The sequence below is a fragment of the Fusarium oxysporum genome, chromosome X, assembly GCF_013085055.1.
Source record: "Fusarium oxysporum Fo47 chromosome X, complete sequence".
Lineage (NCBI taxonomy): Eukaryota > Fungi > Ascomycota > Sordariomycetes > Hypocreales > Nectriaceae > Fusarium > Fusarium oxysporum.
The window spans coordinates 1,860,738-1,887,072 of NC_072849.1; the positions used below are offsets into that span (position 1 = coordinate 1,860,738).

At 37.1% G+C, this 26,335-nt stretch overlaps 7 protein-coding genes across 7 annotated transcripts; 4 read left to right on the forward strand and 3 right to left on the reverse strand.

The window, feature by feature from the left end:
- Positions 1-1,093: 1,093 nt before the first annotated feature.
- Positions 1,094-1,946, forward strand: FOBCDRAFT_323798 (uncharacterized protein; the record flags this gene model as incomplete). Its single annotated transcript, XM_031191664.3, has 1 exon — positions 1,094-1,946. The coding sequence occupies one exon, from the start codon at positions 1,094-1,096 to the stop codon at positions 1,865-1,867; it is 774 nt and encodes a 257-aa protein (XP_031032895.2). The 3' UTR covers positions 1,868-1,946.
- Positions 1,947-3,197: 1,251 nt separating this feature from the next.
- Positions 3,198-4,664, forward strand: FOBCDRAFT_253647 (uncharacterized protein; the record flags this gene model as incomplete). Its single annotated transcript, XM_031191665.3, has 2 exons — positions 3,198-3,477; positions 3,530-4,664. The coding sequence occupies exons 1-2, from the start codon at positions 3,275-3,277 to the stop codon at positions 4,662-4,664; spliced, it is 1,338 nt and encodes a 445-aa protein (XP_031032896.2). The 5' UTR covers positions 3,198-3,274.
- Positions 4,665-5,581: 917 nt separating this feature from the next.
- On the forward strand, positions 5,582-6,965 carry FOBCDRAFT_232788 (CVNH domain-containing protein). The gene has a single exon (XM_031191666.3). The coding sequence runs from the start codon at positions 5,688-5,690 to the stop codon at positions 6,891-6,893; it is 1,206 nt and encodes a 401-aa protein (XP_031032897.2). The 5' UTR covers positions 5,582-5,687; the 3' UTR covers positions 6,894-6,965.
- FOBCDRAFT_232789 (S-adenosyl-L-methionine-dependent methyltransferase) lies at positions 6,920-8,712 on the reverse strand. Its single transcript, XM_059609906.1, has 6 exons — positions 8,449-8,712; positions 8,261-8,398; positions 8,131-8,197; positions 8,043-8,070; positions 7,977-7,989; positions 6,920-7,927 (listed from the first exon to the last, which is right to left on the reverse strand). The coding sequence occupies exons 1-6, from the start codon at positions 8,616-8,618 to the stop codon at positions 7,342-7,344; spliced, it is 1,002 nt and encodes a 333-aa protein (XP_059466037.1). The 5' UTR covers positions 8,619-8,712; the 3' UTR covers positions 6,920-7,341.
- A 1,270-nt stretch (positions 8,713-9,982) lies between these two features.
- Positions 9,983-12,571, forward strand: FOBCDRAFT_232794 (uncharacterized protein). The gene has a single exon (XM_031191669.3). The coding sequence runs from the start codon at positions 10,339-10,341 to the stop codon at positions 12,367-12,369; it is 2,031 nt and encodes a 676-aa protein (XP_031032900.2). The 5' UTR covers positions 9,983-10,338; the 3' UTR covers positions 12,370-12,571.
- A 367-nt stretch (positions 12,572-12,938) lies between these two features.
- Positions 12,939-14,942, reverse strand: FOBCDRAFT_191193 (uncharacterized protein; the record flags this gene model as incomplete). The annotated part of the gene is made up of 1 exon (XM_031191670.2): positions 12,939-14,942. One exon carries the CDS (start codon positions 14,940-14,942, stop codon positions 12,939-12,941), a length of 2,004 nt encoding a protein of 667 aa, XP_031032901.2.
- Positions 14,943-15,855: 913 nt separating this feature from the next.
- FOBCDRAFT_232796 (uncharacterized protein) lies at positions 15,856-16,684 on the reverse strand. Its single transcript, XM_031191671.3, has one exon. The coding sequence runs from the start codon at positions 16,662-16,664 to the stop codon at positions 16,104-16,106; it is 561 nt and encodes a 186-aa protein (XP_031032902.2). The 5' UTR covers positions 16,665-16,684; the 3' UTR covers positions 15,856-16,103.
- Between the last annotated feature and the right edge of the window lie 9,651 nt (positions 16,685-26,335).

The window sequence follows — 26,335 nt, forward strand, 5'->3', positions numbered from 1 at the left end:
TAGGCAATTGCTTTACTCGATGGGATGGCATTAGTCCGTCTTATGGTTGCTAGAATTGGAGGGCATACTTGGAGTTACCATGGTACAAGATCTTTAAACAGCAATGCTTTGGCAGTGGAGAATCGACGCTATAAAGGCGTTGGAATCTTTCACTGGCCCAATTAAACGACAGATCGCAGTTAATAGGTCTGTGTACTCTGTTCCTTGATCCAAATAAACTTAGAACGGCGTACCATGACTACCCGTGTTTGATATACCTGGAGAGCAAAACATCAGACCTTAAGCTGGAGAAGCAACACTAACTGTTCTAAACGACTATTTGAATTTACCAAAACTTATACAAGTCTTTTCACTGCTTAGGATAGAGGTCCAAAGTTTCTTGCCTCCTATAGATATACTCTCTCTATGAAACTTGGCAGGCTAAATATGCCTTCATTACTTGTTGACTCATCCTAATACCCATCCTTCGATAGCTTTATTGCGTCTTTGGCAGCCCATCAAAAGAGTTATCGTCTCTCTCGCCTCTCTCCACGACATTAGGTTGGCTGACTGATGTAACCTTTCCTTCCCATGGTGTTATATTACATTATGGGGGCAGGAAAGGCAGCAGAATGAGGTTTGCTAATCTGTTGCCCTATTTTCGAAGGAAACGTGCGTGCTTTATACGCCCATCGGATCGCATGTTGATAGATAAAGTCTATTGCAAGAATATGCTTTTGGTCGCATGTGTCACAGACTTCTGGGGAAGGTCGACCTAAGCAAATGTAGTGGGTCCACCACGTCAGAAGGTATATATACCTTGCTTTTCCCACAACAAGTGATGCGATGACAGAAAAAATTAGGAGCTCACTGCAATATGGATAACAGAGTTCCGACGTCACACAACCAGTAGGGTGGCAAAATCGACCTGTTTGCTTCTGACCGACCTTGCAACGCACCATATGAAACCCGCCACGGCATTGGGCCTGTCATCAACTGTACAGTCAAGCTGGGCCACCATGAGATTTTGCATCACATCCGTGGATAAATCGAGAAAGAACATCGTATAGCAATAGCCTCTCTCAAACAATTCTTTCCGGAGGATCTCCCGAATATGGATAGTCGTGAGGCCACCCAGTTTCGCAACAAGACAGTGCCTCTCTATCTGCCCATCGCAGATGGTCCCAGAAGAGAGCTTGAACAAATGCTTCCTATTATTATTTACAACTATATCTATCGGCGATGGTTTCAACCATATCGAACAAGCATCTACCAGGGGCAATTTATTATAAAGATCATACACCCAGACCATCAGGTCTTGACGTCAGATCTCGACTCTGCAGTCAGCTTGGCAATGCGTATGCACACCATGATCAATGATCGCCTTGACTCTATTGAGGCAGAGCCATTCTATACAACACTGCCACTATTCAGAGCCATAATGATTGTGGTTACAGGGCAGCTCTATCCAACATGTGGCATTCTGAGAAATATCACCAAGATGAGCGTCCTAGTTATGGCCACTGGAGAGCAAGGCGGTCTCAGCGCATCGATATCATTTGACTCAATCGCGAATGGAGCCAAGCCTATTTGCGTTGGGGGTTTAAACGGGGTAGAAACTGATCTTGAGACTGCAATTGAATTTTTCATGTCCTTGGAAAAGCGTAAAGAAGCTTCTCTTGGTCCGCAGCCCGACCCAGTTGCTGCGTTGGGGAGTCTGGCGTGTTCTCCGCGCCAAGGGCGGTATAAGCAGAGCCGATCTTACGCAGACAGACTGAGATGGATGGGAGACACGATTGTCGGTCCTAGGTCAGAGTGGGTTGATACTGAGGAGTACAAAAGATGGACAAGTGGTGGCGCCTATGTCGATGCTGGCATGATGACCTAGCGAGAGAAGATCGTGTGGAAACTGCATGACAAAGAGTGCATGTGTTATGATGAAACGGAGGAAAGATGTGCGGTTCTGTATTCAGAAGTCTTGAGTCAGACAAGGTAGCATTGATAACGTTGAAGCGAGCTTGAAGGACGTGTTCTTGAACCTCAAAGACGATCAGGGACAAGGCTAACTCTTTGTCGGCAAAATTGGCTCTTCTGGGTTTCAACTGCTTGAGACGCAAGGAAGAGCTTTTTTACGGGCAAACACTGAAAATCGGCGATGCGAGGCGCGTCCGTCGAAGCCAAGATCTGTATCAGTGGGATCAGGGGAACGGACGGCAAGGCAACAAACCGACGAAAATAAAGCCATAACAGTGAGCTACCTATTGTACCCTGCCATGCTTGTTGTTTCTCCATACATATATACTCCAGATGATTGAAATGTTCAAATGGAAGCCTTACGTACGCCCAAACCTATCAACTACTCGATGGCGAGCAATACTAAGATGCCCATGAAAAGGTGTCAAATTCGACATAATTAAAAGGCAATGCTGGCGACAGAGGCATCGGTCAATAATGTGAGCTTTCATCAGCAGCCAACACGTATGCGGATAGCTCATAGACATAATTGAATTCCATTAAAGAACCGCAAAAATGAGCATGTTTGCAAAAATAACATACAACAGCGGGGATTCGCTGGTCGTCACCGACCCAACTACTAATCCGCCGGTTAGTGGCTTGACTATGGGAGAGCGGACGGGATCCCGTATTTTCCACTACCTTTGGTCGTATGTGCTAGTGATACCTCCAGCTACGGTCTATAAATGTAGCAAATCTGCCCTAGCGAATTATGGTGAAGTTAGAGATCTTCAGTGCATGCTTGCACTACCGAAGAGACTGCATGGTAGAGGAAGCTGACTAACTAATGCAGATTCAAATACCAAATCCGTCTTAGTCAATTCCGTTTTGTTGCTCTTATCAGCCGTGATTTCTACGATGCAACCTCGTCTTGTTTGACTCGTGCGTGAGGCATCGCGTCCCTTCATCGACACACGTGTGCTTATCGCATCCATCTCAATAGTCTAGACAAGCCATCTGCCATAGCCGATCGCCAGAAATCTTGAATGAGGCTTGAGTTATTATCCAAACTAAACCTTCGTGGTTGAACTGATGAATTGGATTGGTCGGTGAATAGTCTCATGGTGGAACCACGTGGGATGTAGACCAGCTGTAATACGGCCACCCGGGAACTAGCCGTAGATCAGAAGCTGCCGCATGATCAATTCGGCACTTTGCGGGTATTTTCGCATTGCTCTCGCTAATTCTTATACATCAAGATGCGTCCTCGTCTTGCGGAAAATGTTACAGTCATAGCAAGTATCTATGCTGTCCGTGTTTCTTTGCCTCAACTGCAGGAATCATGAATCTCTCGGGCTACTTTTGTAGTCAGACTAACAAGGACGATATAGAATATCGACCTCTTCGGCCAACCAGCCCGACGAATGAAGATGACTTGAAATCCTACGCAACATGCTGTTCTTCGCGAAGAAGACCATGTATAAGAGGCCGGAGGAAATGGCTGAGTCCGTTTCTCGCAGCTTTTGCTGGAGCATGTCTAATCCTGTCAGTTCTTATTCAACTGTCCGTCGCATATATGGGCTGACGTCTTGACCAGAATCGCCTTCTTCGTGATGACATTTGTTATCGAGCGCTATGCTGTCTACACCTTCGAAGCTTCTGGCCTTGCCTTGGCCGATCCTATCGAGCAGTACGGTGATGCTATAGAAAGTGCCAAGAGATGGGTTGAAGTCCTGTCGCCTCAAGTAACTCCAGTTATGGTCCATTCTCACAACGACTACCTGAGACCACGGCCGTTGTTCTCGGCTTTATCTGTTGGCTGTGCTAGTGTTGAGGCCGACGTTTGGCTCAGCAAGAATGGAAAAGACCTCTTGGTTGGCCATCACTGGTGGAATCTCACACCAGAGAAGACCCTGAACTCTCTCTACATTGAGCCACTGCTGGAGATTCTCGACTCTTTCAACTCCCCACAATTCTCGGATGAACTCGAGAGCCAAGGACATCATGCTGGTGTTTTTGCTAGCCATCCAAACAAGACACTCATCCTGTTCATCGATGTCAAGGACGACCCAGAGAAGACTTGGCCGGTAGTGCTGGAGCACCTGGAACCTTTTAGGCAGAAAGGATATCTTTCATATCATCAAAACACTGGATCAACACCGGCAGACCAGTCATTTCAGTCTGGTCCGCTAACTGTGGTCGGAACAGGCAATATTGGCAAGAGGCGAGATGTTAATATTGGTCCTGACCTGGCGAAGTGGCGGCAGCACCACGATGTGTTTCTTGACGCATCTTTAGATCTCCTATCTCACCCGGGATTTTGCGAGAGAAATGACACCCTTTGTCGCGAAGTGGAGGAAAATGAGTTTTACACAGCTTCCGTATCCCTCTTCAGAGCCATTGGGACTGTCATTCCATACTTCAGCAAGTCACAACAGGAGAAGCTGGCTGATCAGATCCAACTTGCAAAGAAGTTGAACCTGAAGTCGAGATACTGGGAGCTACCAGGCTGGCCTGTATCCCGAAGAAACTACGTTTGGAGGACACTTCATCACGAGGGGGTTGACTTGATCAACGCGGATGATATAGTCAGCGCAACCACGAAGCAGTGGCACTCGAATTATGCCATAGAAGGCGCATGGGTTCTCGGTATTGCGTCATGTCTTTTTAGCTTCCTCCTTACCATTATGTGGTTAGGAAAAAGGATGTTGTTTCGTATGATGACTGTTTAGAATGACTAGCTAGCTTAGGATACCCCTTTCTCAAGAGAGAAATACAATATAAAGCTCACGATCATTATCATGAGTTTCAATTGCAACTTACCTCTACTGTGTTGGTTCTTGTCATCATATCTTGATAGGCAACTAGCTGGTAGGGCAAAGTTTCGGGGATATGATGCGCGCCCTCATACCGTACTGGTCAGTTGCGAAGAGCATTTCTGCTTTTCTGGTATGCTCCATTCATATGAAACCATGGAACTCACGAATGTACAGTGGGCCGATATCTCGTTGTCGAAGCAGAGCCCAACTAGTCGGGACTAAAAGTCAAGCTTTCTGACAGAGAAACCTTGTCACATTGGGAACTCGGAGTGAGTTGCGATATGCCTTCAACAACTCCGTTGACTCACAGGTATCTGATCATTTCGGGCGACAGTGTTGTCCTTCCTAGAAAAATGCCCTCCCAGACCGCAAGATGCCCCATGGAAGCACGGACAGGACCGATGCTGGGCAATTTGCCGCCTTAACCGCTTCGGGGCTTGGCGCATGTCCAGAAGACTTTAAACACCAACAACACACAAGCCTGATACACAACGTCAGCATCTGAAACCAAAACTCAGAAGTTACAGGCTCGTTACAAACCAATTAGTTCTTCATTGGGGATTCTGGCAGATTGTGGCAACACCCCATATGCAGTGTTCCATTGGACATGACGACGCTCCTGTTCTAAAAATACCAATCCCTGCATCTTCATTCGCAACGGCCAGTGGTAGTCCAAACGCCAAGACAGCAATGACCAAGTCAAGCCTCCGCAGTCAATACGTGGCATCACTCAATCTTCTGAGGCTGTGCTGATGATAATCCACATTTCCCAGTCTCAGGCTTTCCGATTGGGTTTGGTCAGGAGGGTTGATGGAGACGTCAACTGTGGCTGGGAAGACCATCTTTGCCTCCGCCTCGGCAGTTGACATATATAAGCTGCTTCCCGACAGATGAAGCAGAATTCATCTCTTGGTATTCTAAACATCTTCAATCAAAATGACTTACTACGGCCACAACGTCAACTTCCAGCAGCAGAACCCTGGGTATAACCAGGATGGCTCCGGCCAGGGAGGTTATGGCGGTGACGATCAACGTCGCAATGACCAAGGCGGCTATCAACAAGGCGGTCCTCAGCAGTACGGTCAACAACAGGGAGGCTACCAACAAGGTGGTCCTCAACAAGGAGGTTATCAGCAAGACCGCCCGGGTCTCTCACAGTCCTACTACTCAGAGTCCTCTCAGTCCTCCCAGTATCCTCCTGGTGGACCTTCTGGACCTGGACAATATCAGCAGGGCCCCCCTGCATACAACCAAGGACCCCAAGGTCAGTTTGACGGCGGCGATGGTCCCGATGGTGAGCGTGGTGTAATGGGAGCCCTTGCCGGCGGTGCCGCTGGAGCTTTCGGTGGTCATAAGATGGGCGGAGTCACCGGACACAGCAAGACCAGTACCATCGTTGGAGCTTTGGCCGGTGCATTTGGCGGTCACAAGCTGCAAGACGCCGCTGGAGACTGGAAGGATGAGAGAGATGAGAAGAAGGAAGAGGAGAAGCGACGAAAGGAGGAAGAGAAGAGACGCGAGGAAGAGGAAGAAAGGAGACGAAAGGAGCGCCGTGATGATGATCGTTATGAATCTCACCACTATCGTCGCCGAAGCCGAAGCCGAAGCTCTTCTCGTGGCTCTAACCGACGTCGTGGTGGTCACTACGCCGGTAACTTCACCGCCTCATCTCGAGATATCAGACTCGATGCTCACGGCGACTACGTTCTGCACGCTTCTTGTAAGCGCGAGGACGGAGACTACCAACACACATCCATTTCCCTCGACAAGGTCCTCGAAAACGACAGAGGAAGCTTCCGTTGGTCCGCAGGTGGCCATCATGGTAGCTCTTCTTCCGTCACAGTCCAGCAAGGCGATACTCTTCGAGGCATCGCTGCTCGATTCAACTGCTCGTTTGAGGAGATTGCACGACATAACAACATCAACAATCCTGATCTGATCTATCCTGGACAGACACTTCAGGTGCCTGGTGGTGGTCGCCATGGTGGTGGCGGTTTCGGATCTTCTGCACGACATGTTCGTCTTGTGGATGGAGGTCAACGACTTGAGGGTGAGCTGTCTCGAGATGGAGACTGGGTTCTTAGCTCGATCATTCTTGATGAGAGAATCAGAAACTTCAACGGCACCTTGGAGCTTGTCTAAGTTAGAAACTGAGGCGTGTAAAATAGCAACTGGAAAGCGCATGATATCAGAAAAGATTGTTTATTCTTGCAACATGCTGAGATCTTCAGAGCCATGAAATCATGATAGTGTAATCTGTAATGTCTGTAGTTGATTTTCTGATCTGGACAGCCCAGCGTTTATCACCATCTGCAGTACTAGTTACTCCCCCAAAACAAACACCCCTCTTTTGGTTATTCTGAGACGCTCACTTCTGTTCGGTCTCAGGTTTGCGGCCCCAGACAAAGCGAACCTTGAAGTAAGGGTGAAGTTTCTTGTTCCTAAGATCCTTTCGTACCTGCATGAGGAAAATCTGATACTCCTCGGCTGGCCACTTCAGAACTTCATGCCAAATCATTTGTGAATAACCTACGGGATACACGTCAGTAGTCCTTCTTGCTTACCACTCTCTTGAGACATTGGCGAAGACTTACCAACAAGGTCGGATTCTAGACTGAGCTTCGCATACTGGCCGATCTCCGCCATCTTGGGATCTTTGGGCCATGAACCGAACGGGATCTGTCCAGGTACGGCCAGTTAGGACAGTAAGAATAAAAAAAGGCTCTTCACTTGCCTTGTAGAATGTTTCCTGGATATCCACGAAGCCAGCTTCTTTCATAGCCTTCATCTGGAGATCTTCCGTGAGGACAGACAAAGAGCATCCGGTTGCTTTGCCTCCCTCAATGAACATCTTATCCCAGGTTCCTCCCAGAGCGGTTAATCCGTCATTGGTCACGGTGCCATCGTCGCTATGTGTCATGGGCTCGGACTCGCAGGACTCGACCCAGCCTCCTGGCTTGACTGCATTGTATGCCTCTTTGAAGAGTGCAGTCCAGTCTCGAATAGCACCAAACAAGTAACGCATATGCACAAAGTCAAAGGTATTTGCGTTCCAAGTCCAGGGCTTAGTGCAGTCATCGATCTCGAACTTGAGATTGGGGGGCACCCAGTCTGGCTGTACAGCGGACAAGTCTGTACCGATGACAGCGGTATTTGGGTGCTCATCAGCATAGTCTCTGGTGAGTTCGGTCAGTGGATATGTCATGGGAGATCAATGGTACAAACATTGCCCAAATTCCTTTGAAACTGATTAGCATCTTGTATTTCCTGTGCTGACTAGACGTGACCGACCTGTTCCCGTACCAACATCTAGTACTTTCTGTATCACGGAAAGTGTCAGCCCTCCAAATCTTCATTTTCTCAATGCTCTCCCTCGTACCTGAACATCGTCCTTTATAGGTGCCAGATACAGCTTATCGTCAGTGAGTAGTGTCAAGAAGTGGTGCCTACGCCCAATCAGTAGCCGCTCTATGCCAAAGGAGTAGAGGTTCCAGGCAACATTTACTCACATTAGATCAAAGTTCTCGAGGGTCTGCTCGTCAGTGGGAATCGGATAGCTGCTATCGTGGTAGGTAGAATGATACGACCTTCCCTTGAACTTTCGGTACTCCAAGATACTCGAAGCAACAGATGCCGTCGATGAGTCGCTGGCGACGTCAGTTATGGTCCAAAGTCAATTTCCCCAAAGGGATTATACACTCCGGCGCTCAAGGCAGAATCATCGTCATCTACTGTTTCATGATCAAGTTGAGGGGGGGCAGCCGGCTCAAGCGGTTGTTCTGGCGTGTTTGCATCTGCAACTGAAGGCGATGTCTGAGTAGCCCGCTCAGACGATGAGACTGGTGCAGGCGCAGGAGGAGAGGACATGGCACTGTGATTATTGGCGTAGCACTTCGATGAGCAAATTTCTCGGATGAGTGAAAAGCCAAGTGAGGAGAAGGTCAAACATTTTGTAGGGAACACGCCACGCTGGTCGTTGGTCGTACAGATGCTGAAGTTATGCGCCGAGGCTTGAGAACAGCCGCTGATTGGGCATATCGTCCAGGGATATCGCGTGAAGCATCCGATAACTCAATCAGGCAGTTCGCATGGAGTGCTCTCCCAGACCAAACAACTGTTTTTTTTTTTTTTTTTTTTTTGGATAAATGCCCTGTTTTCCATGCAGTTCGGGGCTATTTTGGCAAAAAATGTCCCATCAAGACCACGGCCAGAACGGGAGGAAACCCTTGGTCTGAGACTTCATCTTAACACAACGTGAAATCATGCGGCAAGGGTTAATGACCCCTCATTTCGTAACAAAGTAGTTCATGATGCCCTCGACTTCCATGAGATGTTACAGAATGGTGTGGCTCAGTTGGGATGCTCGTTTTAGCAGGTGTTAGTAAATTTGTCCCGATCAGCGTCGTAAACTCAATTCGCGTCTCAATCGCATCTAGGTCAACTTAATGAGCTTACTTCACTTACTGAACAATAAAACGACCTATAAGTAAGATGACCAAGTAACAGCCTTAAACAATATTACTATTCTCCATTGATGGCCTACGGAAATAGGTTTTCTGCTTTTTGAACCAACGCAGGGTAGGCGAGTCATGGTGCAGGTAGCAGAGGTGGTGCCAGCGCAGTACTCGCAAGCTACCATCAGTTCGGCGCATCCTAACAGGAGCACAGTGCAGCTTTACCAACAGCAGCGCTGGGAATCACCATTTCAGGACACTCTCTCCAATGACCCCACTGTATTTCCATCAATATTTAGGGCCTTTGCACTAACAACACGGAGCCCAAGGCAGCCTAACCACCATTTTTTAGCTGCTCAGATGTGGCATCCATGACGTATGTTTGCAGAGTCAAGGGAGGAGAGTCAGCGGGGAAAAGATGAGGGCAAAACACGCTTATCGCGGTGCTGGGGATGTAGAACGCATGATGCTACATACAATCCATGATTTGACACATTTCCCACATTATTACTCACTCATCGCTGCCGAAATCTGTAATCTTCAATCAAGAAAGCTGAGCAAATACGAGGGGATTCGGTCGGAAATACCATGATGCGGGATAATCTGATGTCGCATGTGTCAGTGATTGGCAAAGACCTCGTATCGACGTCCAATTTTAACATGCAGGGGAACGAGAAACGCACCAATTATGCAGCTAGACGAGCTCAAGTCTCCGCTTTTGGCGTGTTTCCCCTCGTTAGCTTATTTCTAATTTCCCATGCCAACCCCGTCCATCCCGTCTTTGTTTCTCCATCCGACAGACTTCAATTATCAACTTCAACCATCACCAATTCCATCAGCTCGATTGCTTCCATCAGTGAAGCATCTTTGGTAGTCTCGGGTTAGCTTGGCTGAACAGTGTCCGACACTCTCGCTTCATTTTCCGGACCTGAACCCCTGTTGAACTTCCCCGCGCCAGCCGAAAGTCTGTCATCTCGCGCATCATCGAAACATCAACAATGGTTCACAGTGTCGCATTTTACTGTCGCATATAATCCAACAGCTCCCGCCGTGAGCTCAACTCGAGGCACGCAGTCGCATCCAATTATCAAGTCAATTTCAGCGGTAGCCGACCGCATCAATCCACCGCCATCATGAAGCTATTCACAGCATCTCTCATCTTATTCTCATGGCTCGCCCAATTTCCCGCCGCAATGGCCGACAGGGTTCTCGAGTCAAAATCGCTCAACAGCTGTCAGCAAGGCTCGCTATTGACTGCCAGTCTCTTTCACGTTGTCGTCACGCCAAACAACTCACTGGCCACCATCAACGTCAATGCTCTAGCATCAGTTCAAGGCTATGTGAAATTTGATGTCACCCTCGAAGTCTATGGTCATCAATTCCTTCACGAGATTGTCGATCCTTGCAGAACTAGCTTCGACCTGCCGAGTCTATGTCCTATGGCACCCGGTGATATCGACATCAAGTTCAACGTCCCGCTTGGCAATGCATTGGATCAGATTCCTGGCATCGCGTATGGCATTCCTGATCTAGATGCCACCGTGCGCGCATATGTCAACATGACCTCCACGGGCGAGAGTGTTGCCTGTGTCGAGGCTGATTTCTCCACTGGTAAAACCGTTGAGCAACTCTCAGTCAAATGGGTCACTGCCATCATCATTGGAATCGGTCTCATTTCCTCAGCACTCATCTCGCTAGCCGGCTACGGTAACGCTGCTGCTCATCTTGCTGCCAACACACTATCCCTCTTTGCCTACTTTCAGGCGCAGGCTATAATCGGACTTACTGCTGTCACGATGCCGCCGGTCGTGGATGCCTGGACGCAGAACTTCCAGTGGTCTATGGGTATCATCCGAATGGGCTGGATGCAAGATATCTTCACTTGGTATGATCGCGCTACAGGGGGAAAGCCCGCTCGTCTCTTTGACAATCTCGCTACCGCTTCGGTTCAAGTTGTGAAGCGGTCCTTGGAAAACATCCCTGGTGCTGCAGCTCTGATCCGTCGTGACTTCGCCTTCTCGAAACGAGGCAATATTGAACTCGAAACCGGCTCATATTTGGTCTACGGCATCCAGCGTGTGGCGTTTCGTTCACAGATTGAGACAACGAATCTCTTCCTGACCGCCATCGTCTTCTTCGGCATCTTCACTGTCTTTGCCTGCATCCTAGTCTTCCTGTTCAAGCTCGTTCTCGACCTGTGTGCTAAGCAGGCTTGGATCAAGCGTGATCGCTTCCTCGAGTTCCGAACAGAATGGCGCACCATCCTCAAGGGAATTCTTCTTAGACTCACCCTCATGGGCTTTCCTCCCATCACCATTCTTTGTCTTTGGGAGTTCACACAGGTTGACTCGGCTGCGCACGTTGTCCTTGCGGTCTTCTTCTTTTTCACGGTTTTGCTCACCCTCACCATGGCAGCTTTGAAGATAGTCACACTCGCGAGACACAACAACCCAGTTGTCACTCTGTACTCGAACTCGCGGATCTTGAACAAGTGGGGATTCTTGTACATCCAGTATCGAGCTACTGGCTACTACTTTATCGTGCCTCAGCTTGCCTACATCTTTGTCAAGGGCATGTTTGTTGCTCTGAGCCAGAAGAGCGGCGTTACCCAGGCAGTTGCCCTCATTCTTATCGAAGCCGCTGCTCTCATCGCCACCAGCGTCATGCGCCCCTTCATGGACAAGAGCACGAACTCGTTCAACATTGCCATCTTCGTTCTAAACTTCCTCAACGCCATCTGCCTCTTCATTTTCACCAATGTTCTCGGCATGCCTCGAATGGGTCCCTCCGTGACTGGCCTCGTTCTCTTCGTAGCCAACGCCGCTTTCTCCCTGATTCTGCTGCTCATGATCATCATATCGAGTGCTCTCGTGTTCTGGCGAAAGAACCCAGATGCGCGATACCAGTTCATGGCTGATGACAGAGCCTCGTTCATGAAGTCCAGATCGTCCACACAGATCGATACCATGACGCAGCTCGATGCATTGGCCGCCACAGCCCGAGGAGACCCAACTGGTCGCTCTCGCCCTGTCTCGAGATCTTCGTCAGAGCTTGCGGTGCCTGCATTCCCCAATACCGGGCCCAAGCATACTTCAACTTCTACTCTATCTTCAAGAAGCCCGCATAAAGACTCACAAATAGACGTCAGGGCAACAGAGCGGTAGCGCGCTCTCATCGACATACGATAATTTTTTGTCAGACGGAATAAGATAAATTTATATTGTTTTATATTGTAAACATTACCTGCGCTTATAAGGCTGGGGTTCAAACATTCCTCGCAAGATCTAGTATCAGGAGTTGATGTTGTATTTACTTTAAGCTGGCGAAGTTCTTCATGAGATAAGGTGCACTGTGATTTATAAATGTTAATAAGATGAAAACTTAGATTATGACTCTTTTGCCTCCCTCCAAGAGGTACAGTGCCTCCAATGCATCCGCTAAGACGATTTAACTTAGCATTCTAAATTGTAAGGTTCTTGGTTTTTATAGTACCAAGCTAAATCGTCTTACCAGATGCATTAGGGGCATCATCGTATACCCTTCGAAGGGCGGTTAAAGAGTCATAACCTAGGTTTTCATCTTATCAGCATTCAGTCAGAGAATTATTATCATTAGCTCTATCAGGTTACTATAGTTGCGTATTTTATCCACGATTATGATATCCCAACCCATTCCATGTTCTCTTTTATGCCATATTACGCCCATCTAAATCTGTATGCATGTCTACCTTCTTTTAGCTGATCCATTCTGGCTTTATTCCCAAATCAGTCTCCTGAATGAATCTGGCTCTCCTTTTGTCTCTTTTCTCTCTTTTCGCTCTCCAGAATGCGTCATCGTCATCATCATCGGTGCTATCTTGCTCAACGGTAACACTAGTACGAGGAACATTAGATCTATTGTTATCCCAGTTGCTGAGAGACATTGTGTCGTCGTTCTTGGGTGCTTTCCCCGAAAGTGTTTGTGTCGCAGCTTTGGAAACTGGTCTGTAACGACTTGGAAGACCAACGATATTGCGCTCTGAAGGTGCCACTGAGGCAGCATATCCCCCGGGTTGTTGAAAAACAGATCTCGCGTAATTTGATGGTGCGTAGTTCGACTTTGAGTGGTTTGAAGGTGCGTAATGGGATGGCGAATACGTCGACCCAGCACCGGGAGGTCCCAAGTTCATGACCGACTGCTGAGATGACAAGGCATCCCAAGGCTGGTTGCTTCTCTGATTCATGGTCGCCATCGATCTCAGAATCTCAGTTTGAGCCTGTAAGAAGTTGAACATCTCTTGATTGGAAGTAAGTGGGGGCAACTGAGGGACGGCAACGGGAGTCTGAGGCCTGGAGAAAGCCATCGGAGTCTGCGTGCCAGGCAGGCCAAAAGAATGTGCAATTCCGACCGGCTGAGTCGACGCCTGCCCCCAATTGAAGGCCTCGTTGGTATCAGGCAGAGGTTGGAAGCCGGTACTTGGGGGCACACGACGCGCCTTCTTGGCGCGCTCTTCGCTCGCTATCACGCCGACCAAACCACCTGGGATAAGTTGCTGGTTGTTCATGGGCCAGGCATTATGGGGGGCCGCAGGGAAGATATCCTGTGGAAGACTTCTTGCGAATACCGGCATTGGTGTTCGTGAATTTTGTCGAATATTGTTCATCGGTTGGGGCTGCGAGTTGAATTCTCCCTTTGTATGACCGGAGTTGATGATGGAAGGAGCTTTGCTGCCTGACCGACGCTGAATCTGCAGTAGTGCTAAAGGCACATCCTCATCTCCATCTTCATTGTCCTGCCTCGGGGTGATGTCTTCCGTCAAGCCTTGGAAGGTCTTGAAAGACTTCATGGACCACGACGACGAGATGCGCGAGTGAGAACGCAACGGTGGGAGATCAGGCCCATTTGTGCTCTTCATCATCCGTTGTCGATAACCGCCGTCGAGGTACGCCTGCTGCTTCTTACGTTGCGCTCTCTGTTTGTTCAGAGCCTCGGTATCGTCTATACACTCGTAGTCTACTTTATCGTCTTCCTCTTCCTCCCCGCCGTAGAAGCACCTTTCAGCTTCTTCTCGAGCCTTGCGCTTTTGTAGAGCTTCGAACTCGGCCGCTGTCATAACTTTGCCATGGCCGATTCGGGATGTGGGAGGAGGTCGCAAAGGGTGTGCTTCTATCTCGGCGGCTTCAGGTACTGAGTCTAGAGGCGGAACATATAGGTCGGCGAGATCTTCTAAACCTTCGTGGATCTCGCATATTGGCCTCGGCCTTGTCGTTGGAGTGCGGGAGGATGGAAACAAGGGCACTGAATCTACAGAGTCTGGTGTATTTAGGCTATCATCATTGATGAATGGCCACCGGGGAGCATGGCCGGCTGTTGGGCCAATGAGTTGCTCGAATTCGGCGAAGTCATTCTGTGTTCGATCACCGTGGGTGTCTTTGGTATTCCAAGATTGTGAGTAATGCTCGATAATGCCAGCGTTAGATGAGAATCTCAACGTTGATGGATCACTTGGTGTAGTCGGATAAACGGCCTGAATGTCGCTTGAGGTACGGACATTTGTATCGATGGGTTCAAGGTATGTTCCCGATTTAATGAGCGGTCGAATCTTAGCAAAGTCTAGGTCAAGAGGACTGGTTCTGTGTAGAGTCGACGCCGTCACATCCATGCTACGACCTTGGGCATGGCCATGTCGTCTTGATAACGACAGCGAGTTAGTATCGTCATGGTTCAAATGAGTGTGTGGTATCGTGCTCAAAGACATGGAGGGCAGATGTCGGTTAAGCGCGAGTAAGGACAGGATTATCACAGGACCGAAGACTCATGGGGAGATTGTCAGTTGCTGAAGAATTACCTTCAATCTGTCATCATGGCCAAGACATCCCTTGGCTCATCGTCCCTCCCTTAAAGGGATGGTGTCTGCCTTGGAGAGCCTCAATGTCTCAGCCTTGAAGGGAGTGAGGCTCCCTTGAGTAACTCGACGATAAAAGTGGAGGGCATTCTTAAAATAAGCATCACCGTTTCTCAGAACCTTGAAATCGACTTTAAGTTCTTACTCTTCTTGAATTGACTTTATTATACCCCGTATAGATAATGACAAAGCATATATGCCCACCACAGTACCTCCGTGATCTTGAAAGTAAGTTTCGGCAGCCCAGCTTATGCGACGCAAGACAAGTCCCTCAGTTAAATACGCCAATTGTGGATATAGATAAAATGTTTCAAGATGTACAGCATGGCCGCGTTACATGAGGCTATTCACAGACAGTATTCTTAGCCATACCATTGACTGTGTCGGCGATCTCCTGGCTGTGTTGGTCCCGGCCGGTACATCCCGCTTCTATGACCACGAGAAGGTGGAATCTCCGATGCAGGCACCTGTGAAATGCGCTAAATTCTGATTTAGCATAGCGCCTTGGTGCGACATCAACAACTGCCGGTATAGCCTAAACGACTCCCATATGTGAGCCAGCTCGTAATGATAAGGAGAGTCCATGGTATTTGAGAAACGGTCCACGGGTCTAGAAACAAAGGTGACATGCGGTAAAGTGCTAGTCGGTGTGCCGACAACGTGCCGACGCCATGAGGGTCTAAGGAATATGTTTTAAACTCAAGACTACGGTACATATTTGCCGAGCACGCTTTATTAAAGTTTACTGAAACAAGCGATTGCAACATAGGAAATTAACAAGATGTCATTGCTAATTGACCTTCCTGAAAACGGTCACTTAGAGTTGTCTCAAAGTTTAGGCGATTGCTGAATTGGCCAGACCGCCGCAAGGACTCGTATGATGAGAATTTTATAGTCTCAGATAGATTCGCACTAACATTCGAATCAACCCTATTTTGCATCTTGACAGCTGCATCCAATTGCTTCCCTCAGACTATCTCACTTCGCCCGCCTTTGCGCCCATGTTGAAGATTCTCACTTGCAGACCCTCTCGAAGGTCTCGTTCAACTTTCCACCGCAGTTCTGAATCTGCTGAGCCTCATACTTAAGACTAGCATAGATCTGGCAACCTTCACCACCCATGATCCTGCCAGTCTCCCCGCTGCCTCCGTACTTGAGAACCCTGGCTGCCATTCCGGCAGCAACGGCCTGGTTCCTGGTGGGGTCGTTCAAAGCCGTGCCATTTTTGAACTTGGCTGCTCCTGCGACTGCAGCGTAGCCTAGACGACGCGCGTACAGAAAGCTGATCTGCTCATCGATGGCATCGATGTATTTGCGCGCACATGCAAGAGCTTCGTCAGGATCGTTGGACTTGCAGGCTGATGCTGCAACAGGAACATCGTTGAGACAGGTGACGTTATATGGATAGGTTGTGCTGTGAGCTGATGAAGCAGAGCCTGGGTAGTTGTCCGCTGTGGCATTGATAGATGGTTTCTCAATGCATCTTGTGAGCTTCGCGGATGATGGATGACAGGATCCAGTAGCTGCAGCTATGCAGAGCGAGAGACCGATGGAAAGGGGCGAGGTTAAGTGCATAGTTGATACTTAAAATAAAGAATAAAGAAAAGGAAAGGAAGAACGAGATAAAACAGAAAGTAAGTTAGAGAAAAAGTATATTATAACCTTGGGGCATTACCTAAGTGTACTTATATTTATATAATTACAAGATATAAATTAAAACTAGGTAATTATTAAATATACAAAAGAAAGATTATAAAAAAAGTATAATTAAAATAAATATTACTTTTATAAATATAAATAATAAATATATAATATAAATAAATATCTAATTTAAAGATTAAAATATTTACTTAATAATATATAAATAAAGCTAAAGACTTAAAACTAAAATAATAAGATATAATATTTGTTTTTAATATATAATATAAGATAATATATATAATAAGTAAGTAAAATAAATAAATAAATAAAATAAAAATCTCTTACCTAAGATTAATATTATTTAATTAATTTTTATTTAAATAATATAATATTTTTTTTCCCTTACTATTAGCCTTATATAAGGCCATTAAGCTTTTTAACTTTTCTATAAAGGCTTAAATTATTATAAACCTAGTAATTATATTATATATACCTTATATTTTTTACTAATTTTATATAATTACTTAAAACTAAAAGATTCTATTTATAATTACTAAGACCTAGTTATAATAATTACTTTAAAAGTATTAATAATTCTTAGAATTACCAAGTAATTATAAGGACTACTTTATAACTACTTTTATTATATAAATTATATTTATTAGCACTTTTATAAATTCTAACTTACTAGCTATTAATAAAACTTTTTTATATTAATTAAGCCTAATATATATTAAATCTACTATTAAGAGATATAATACTTTAATAAGCTTAGTTATATACCTTATATAATCTTCTAATAATAAACTTAATATAGCTTAATTTATTTATAATTAAAAACTAATTATAATATATTAATAACTCTTATATAGATTATATTTTATAATACTAAGTAATATAAATATAATATTTATAAATGTTAACCTTTAGGGTTATTAGCTTATAAAACTTATTAACCTTATACTAATTAATTACTTATTAACTAATTAGAATATAAATAATATAAATAAATCTTCCTAGAGCTTTAATAACTTAGAAATTAAATAACTTTATAAGTAACTTAGGAATATTACTAATAGAATAAATAAAATATATTAAATACTAAAAGAGTTTATTACCTTATAGTACTAATAGAATTAAAGTAATAATAATAGCTAATAGGAAATATATAACTTAGCTATAGTAGCTAATAGTAAAAGAGACCTAGAAGAAATCCTTAAGCCTAATCTACTTAAATACTTTAATAAAACTCTAAGTAAATTACTTATATTTCTTATATAAAGCTAAACTTTTATTATATATTATTTAAACTAATTTTATAATAATTCTATTAAGATAAGATATATAATAGAAAGACTTATTAAGATTATAGCCTAATAATTTTAACTTAATATAAATAATTATATAATAAACCTATTTTATAATTTATAATTATAACTTTCTTTACTTTTTAAAGAAAATATATATTATAAGATAAAAAAAGTACTTAAGATAATATTTTAAACTATTAATAAAAAAAATCTAAGTAAAAAGAAAAATTAAAATACTTAAATAAATTAGATTAGGCAGGCTTCCTTACTGCCTTTATAGGTAACTTAGTTACATATAAAGAGTGGCTCTTTAATATATCTAAAATGGTTATTACTATTAAGGAGGAGCTACTTCTAAATTAGTAAAAAGTTCTAAAATAAATATAAGGTAAAGGCAGGGTTTAAAGGAATTAAGTTAACTTTTATATAAGTTAATTAGTAAAAGTTAAATTAGCCTAAAGTTATAACTAGCTTTATTAATTAAATACATATAATATAGTATATAACTAATTAACCTTATATATAAAGTAAATAAAGTAAATTCAGTGAAAAAGCAGTAGTTTAAACTAGGATTATTTTAATATAAAAATATAATTTAATACTTAGATACTTATAGCTAATATATTATAACTTATAATTTAATTAAAAAACCTAGCTAGGTAAACTATTAAGATTACCCTTTACATAATAAAAGTAATTTAGGCCATAATCTAAGATTGTAAACTTTAACTAAAAAGGGTAATAAAAATAGAAGTAATAAGATATTACCTATTTTAAAAGGAATATAATATAAATACTATAAAGGCAAGGTTAAATATATTAAATAAATAATAATAACTCCTAAGGAATAATTTAAATAACTAAATTAAGACATTAAATAAATAAAATAAATTATTATAAAAGAATCTACTAAATAACTTAAGAATATACTATTAAAGTATTATATCTATAAGAAATTATTTTAAGAAGAATTAAATATAAAGGTATTTTAATATATAAATTATAATATTAAAAGTATATTAAAAAATAAAAAGAATTTAAAGTTTTTCGTTACTTATAATTTATCTTAAGATAAGCTAGGAATACTTAGAAAATAAGAAAATAATATATTATAAAAAGGATATATTAGATTATTAAAATCCTTAGTAGATTTAGTTATATTTATATTAAAACCTAATTTAAATAAACTAAGACTTATAATAAATTATTAATAACTTAATAAGATTATGAAAAAAAAACAGATATTATTACTACTTATTATTAAACTTAAGAATTACCTATTTAGTAAAAGCTAATTTATAGCCCTTAATCTTTAATCTACTTATAATCTTATTTAAATAAAAGAAGGTAATAAATAAAAAATAGCCTTTTAAATAAAATATAAATTATTTAAATATTTAATTATACCCTTTAGATTTATTAATATACCTATATTATTTTCATCCTAAGTATTATCTAATCATATTTATCCTTAACTTATGTTTCTCCTACTATATTATCTTATAACCTAATCTAATCTATTATTAACCTATTAAACTAGCCTTAATGTATTAATATTTATAGTTTTTCCCTAAATACTAAAACCTTTTTTTCTTAATTTGCCTTTTTCCCCTTTTTTCCCTCTTATTTCCCCTCCTTTACCTTATAATAGCCCTTAATTCTAATAATTAAATATTTATATTATTAATTTAATTAACTTAACTTTATATTTTATCTCTATAAACTATACCTAATATAGATTATTACTACTACTTAATATAATACTATTAATAAAGGCCTACTATTACCTTAATATATCTTAACCTTATCCTAAGTAAATAATTAGGTCTTTTAATACCTTTATCTAGCCTATAATATATTTAATAAAAAATATATCTTAGTTAATACTAAGAAGCTATATATATTAATTAAAGATTATAAGATTAACTTATTATATTAGTTATAATCTATTAATATATAATAGGTATTTTTTATAATTTTATAATATTATAAAAAAGAATATAAAATAAAAATATATTTAAACTTAAGCCTATTAATATCTAATAGAGGACCTATTATATAGTTATTAACTACTAAGATTGAATAACTATAATTAGGTTAATTATTATTAATAATAATTATATAATAGCTTATCTTATAATAGAAGTTAAGGTTCTTAGCTTATTTTAATATAATCTTTAGGGTTAAAGCCTTAGTAATAATTACCTTAATTAGGTAATAATAAAGAGTGCATTTAGCCTTCTAAGGATAGGGAAATATCTTTTTTATACTTATAAATTAAGGCTACTTATTTAATTAGATCTTAAGGTTTAAGGCAGTAACTATATAATCTACTAAGAGTTAATATTAAGGTTATTATATTTTTTAATATAGTATATAATGCCTTATATTATATTATATTGAAAATAAATACCTTATTTTATTATCTTGCTTTAAGGCCCTTAGCTTTACTTTATGTATTATTAGATTAGTATTTTAACTTTTAAATGTTATTTTAATATATAATTATAAATATACTTTAAGAGCACCTTAATATCTTTATAGTTTACTACCTAGATAATATCCTTATTTTCTTTAATATAAAAGAAAAATATATAAAATATATTTATAAAATTTTAAAAGTATTATAAAATATTAATATACTTAGGATATAAAATCATATATAATAAGATTAAGATAAATAAATAAAAGATTATAATAATTACTAAATAAAAACTACTAATATTAATAAAAGAAATATAATCCTTCTTAGGATTTACTAATTATTACTAATAATTTATTAAAGACTTTAATAAACTTATTATCCCTCTTACTAAAATTACTAAAAAAAAATAAGTAATTCTAATAAAATAATAAGGCATAATAAGCCTTTAAATAGCTTAAATTAGTAATTATAAGTAAACCTATTCTAGTTATATTTAACCTAAATTAGTAAGTTAAACTTAAAACTAATATTTTTAATTTTACCCTGAGAGAATAAATAGGATAATAAGATAATAATATTATAGTATATCTTATTACTTTTTATTCTTATAAGATATATAAAGTAAAACTTAACTACCTTATCTATAATAAAGAGTTCCTAGCTATTATTAACTACTCTAAGGAATTTAAATACTACCTTAGAGGAAACAAGTATCTAATAAAAATAATTATAAACTATAAGAATATAGTTTATTTTATAATAATATAAAAACTTAACTAATAATAATTATATTATATTAATTACTTATATAAATTTAACTTTACTATAATATACTATAAAGGCATAGATAATAAATATATAAATACTATAAGCTAATAACCTAACTTTAATATAAGAACTATTAAAACTAAAAAATAACTCTTAGAGACTAACTTTAAAGAAGAATACTAGTTTACCTAACTAGTTAAGATAATTATAAAAATAATAAAAAGACTAAGACTTTTACTAAAATATTAAGGCTTATTATATTATAATAGAGAATAAAACTTTATTAACTAGCTTAGAGGATTATATTATAACTAAAATAATAATATAACTTACTTTAAAGAAAGAATTAAAATCCCTAATAAATATATATTAATAATCTTTAATTAATATTATAATTTAATCCCTTATAATAAAGACTATAAAAAAACATAAGACTAAATAAAGGATATTTATAATAGTATTACCTTAAAATATTAAGTATAAAACCTAATAAAAGACTATAAGAAATATAACCCTGCTAAAATAATTATAAGGACTATAAGCAAAATAAAAACCATATTAAAAAAAGAATATAACTTCCTTTGCAAATTCTATTTATATCCCTTACATAAATATTAAGAAGTTAAAAAAATATTAAAATAACTCTAAGAATAAAATTATAAATATAAGAAAAAAGATATTAAAAAGGTTATTAAGTAATATAACTTATATATAAGGATAAAAACATAAAGATATAAACCTTATAAAACCTATAACTACTACTAGTAGTAAAATAACTATAAAGTTTAATTATAATAGACTTTATAACTAAGTTACCTTTATTAAAAGAACCTTTAACTAGAATCTTCTATAATAGTATTATAATTATTATTAAATAACTTATAAAATTCTTATATTACCTATCTAATAAAGAGGTAATAAATACTAAAGAATTTTCTTATATCTTTTATTAATATATTATTAATATATATAAAATACCTATAGAAATCCTTTTAAAGAGAAAACTTATATTTATAATAACATTTTAGTAATTACTTATAATATAACTTAAACTAAATTATTAACTTATAATAGTATTTTAATTATAAGTTGACAAATAAACTAAATAAATAAATTAAATACTTAAATAATACCTAAGGTATTATATTAATTATAAATAAAATAACTAGGTTAAGAAATTACTAATAGCCTAACTTAGTTATAATATTATATATTATAAAAGTATTAAGTTTATATTAACTTATATTAGTTTTAAATTTATATTAAATGTATATTAGTCTTAAATTTATATTAAATATATATTATAATATATAATAAGAAAAATTAATTATTTTACCTACTATACTTAAAAGTAATAACCTTGAAAATCTATATAAAGAAATAAAAATAAAACTTAAATTTATTAGAAAGTATATAAAAAACTATTAGAACCTAAAAGAGTTATAAGGATTAACCTTTTTAAAGGGAGGTATAATATACCTAGCTATAAAGAATATTAAATAAATTAATTAACTTATAAATTAAATTATAAATTTATTAGACCTTATAAAATACTATAAGAGAACTTAGAAACTAATTCTAAATTAAACCTATTATTAAAAGTTAGGCTTTATTTAGTCCTTTATATTTTATTACTTAAAATTAGTAGCTAATACTATATATATTAGAATAGATAAGAAACTTTAAAACATTTTAAAACTAAAAGTCTATAAAGTAAGAGTAATTAAGAAAACCTATATAAATAATAGTTAAAGGGAATACTTAATAAAATAGAAAAACTACCTAAAAAGCAGAAATATATAAAAACTACTAAAACACCGTATTAATACCTAATACCTCCTAAGGGAATTTTACTCTTAACTATAGAAGAAGGATTAAAAATAGCAGACTAATTAATAAGATTAGTAGTATTAGCCTTAATTAACTTAACTACCTTATTAGATTTAAAAACTAAATTATTTACCTTCTTACTATTACTTATTATAATAAAATCCTTTTCTAATACTTATAACCCTTTAGCCTAAAAAAGATACTTTTAAAGGCAAAGGCATATAAGTTTAGATAAATACTTATTTAATTATTACTATAATTAAATAAGCTCCTTTTTAATAGCCTTCTTATAAGCTTTAATTTAATTTTTTTTAATTATACTAAATAATTAGCTAAAATTATTAGTAAAAATAAAGAATATAAATTATAAAAAAAATAAACTCTTAGATAATATAATATCCTTCCTATTATAAGAATAACTATAATACGTATACTCTAAATAATTCTTTTAACCCTCTTTTATTATATACTTTATATAATTATTAGTATAAATAAAATAAGGCATAATTTCATAACCTATAGATATAATAAGTTTAACTCTTATAAGATAATACTAAGTTTCTAGAAATACTATAATTAGTATATTAAGGAAAAGTTTATAAAATTAAGTTAAATATATATAGGGAGGAATTAATATATTATAGGTAAGTAAGGTCTTAAGGGTAAGACTAAGAGAGGGAAAAGGTTAGATTATAAACCTAGTAGTTATATTATATATACATTATATTTCTTACTAATTATATATAATTACTCTAAACTAAGAAATTCTATTTATAACTACTAAGACCTAGTTATAATAGTTACTTTAAAAATATTAATAATTCTTAGAATTACTAAGTAACTATAAGGACTACTTTATAACTACCTTTAGTATATAAACTATATTTATTAGTATTTTTATATATTCTAGCTTACTAGCTATAAATAAAACTTCTTTATATTAATTAAGCCTAATATATATTAAATCTACTATTAAGTGATATAATACTTTAATAAGCTTAGTTATATACCCTATATAATCTGCTTATAATAAACATAATATAGCTTAGTTTATTTATAGTTAGAAACTAACTATTATATAAATAATAAGACCCTTATATAATAATTAGTTTTCTAAACAGGTAAACTAGTTTATATTAGGTTTATATTAATAAAAATATAAGGCATAATACTTAGTAATATAAAGTATTATATCTCTTAATAATTAGGTAATATATATAAGACTTATTAATATAAACATACTTTATTAATAGCTAGTAAGCTAAGTTCTATTTATTACTAAATAGATATATACATATACTAAGATATATATAAGTTAAACCAGGTTAGTTTAATCTTATTTATCCTCCTTTATTATATAAGTTAAATAATACATATTTAAATTATTATAAGGTAGGTAGCTAATAATTGGATAAGAAGGTAAGTTACTTATTTGTATATATATTAGAATATATGAGGTTATAATATAATCTCTCCCCTCTCTAGGATCCTATCCTTAAGGCCTATAAATAATTAAGTATAAAGTTTATAGGTATAGCTTAAACTTACTCTTATAAATATTTTCTTTATGTTAATAATATATCTAGTTATGTTTCTAAGTATATTAATATTCCTAAAGTGGCTTCTAAGTATTATAAAGATATTTCTAACCTTGATTTATAAATTCGGTTTTAAAATACCTTATTATTCTGCCGATTTTTATATTAACTATCCCTAATATATAGTTTTAGAAGGCAAATAATAATATAATTTTTAAATATCTAAGAAGTATATTAATTATAACTTTAGTAATATAACTTCTTAGGCTTATATATTTATCTTAAGGGTTTTCCCCTTCTTATTTATTTTATTAATTTTTATAATAATAAAAGTATTATATAAAAAGGATTATATTAATAAAGAGAAGGGATAGGCGAAGGCTAACCTCTAAGAGGCTTTTACCTGCCTTTAAAGATTATATTATTAAGAAAAGTATTTATATAAAGAGGCTATTAAAATAATTTATTATAGTTATAAGAATCTTAATACACTAAAAGTATTAGAAAACCAGGAGTTAGCTAATTATTAGGCTATAAAACCTTTTATTTTAAATAATATTTAGCTATTAGAAGATTATAATATTATTAATTAAAGTATTATATTTAACTTATTTTTCCTTAGTATTAATAAAAGTTCTTTAGGAGTTATTAGGTATTAATAAGGTATGTTAAGGGTTTTTATATATTTTTACTTTCTAGGTAGTTTTTTTATTTTATTTAATATAGTATCTATTTGTTAATCTTTTATATATCCCTAATTTTATCTGCTTTATAGATTTTTAGTTATTTTACTTTTATTAGCTTATTATTTATTTTAACTTGAATTATATTCTTTACTAATCTAAGTAATAAAATATAAAAGATTAAATAAAGCCTAACTTTTAATAATAGGTCTAACTTATAGTTATTCTTTAATACCTTCTTAATAATCTTATTAGGTCTAATATACTTAAAGTTTAATTTATAACTTGGTTATTTTATAATAATATTTTTTATAAATAGGTATATTATATCTCTCCCTAGAAAAGTAGGCCTTTTTACTTTTTTCAGGTTATAATATTATTATATCTGTTTTATTATAAATTCTAGCTTTATTATATAGGCTTTTTAAATTATTACTTTTAATATTTACTATATAGTTAGTAGTTTTAGGGTTTTATATATTATAATATATATTTAATATAAATCTAAAATTAATATAAGCTAGTATAAGCTTTATACTTTTACTATAAATAGTATTATCTAATAATTAGGTATATAATAATTTCTTAACCTAATTATTTTATTTATAATTAATATAATACTAAAGATATTATTTTAGCACTTAGTTTATTTATTTTAATTATGTATTTACTTAATGTCTAAATATTATAATAAGTTAATAATTTAGTCTTGGTAATACTATAAGTGCCTACTAAAATTTAATTATAAATATAAGTCTTTTATCAAAAAGGATTTTTATTAATAACTTATATATACTAATAATATTCCTATAAAAAATATAAGTCAGTTTTTTTTATATTTATTACTTCTCTATAGGGTAAATAATATAAGAACTTTATAAGTTAATTTATTATTATAAAGGATTTTAATTAAGGGTTTTTTTAAATTCTTTTTCCCCCCTTATTCTTAGCCTTATATAAGGCTATTAAGCTTTTTAACTTTTCTATAAAGGCTTAAATAGTAAGACCCTTATAGCAGGCTATTATTATAGAATTTAAAATTATATAAGGT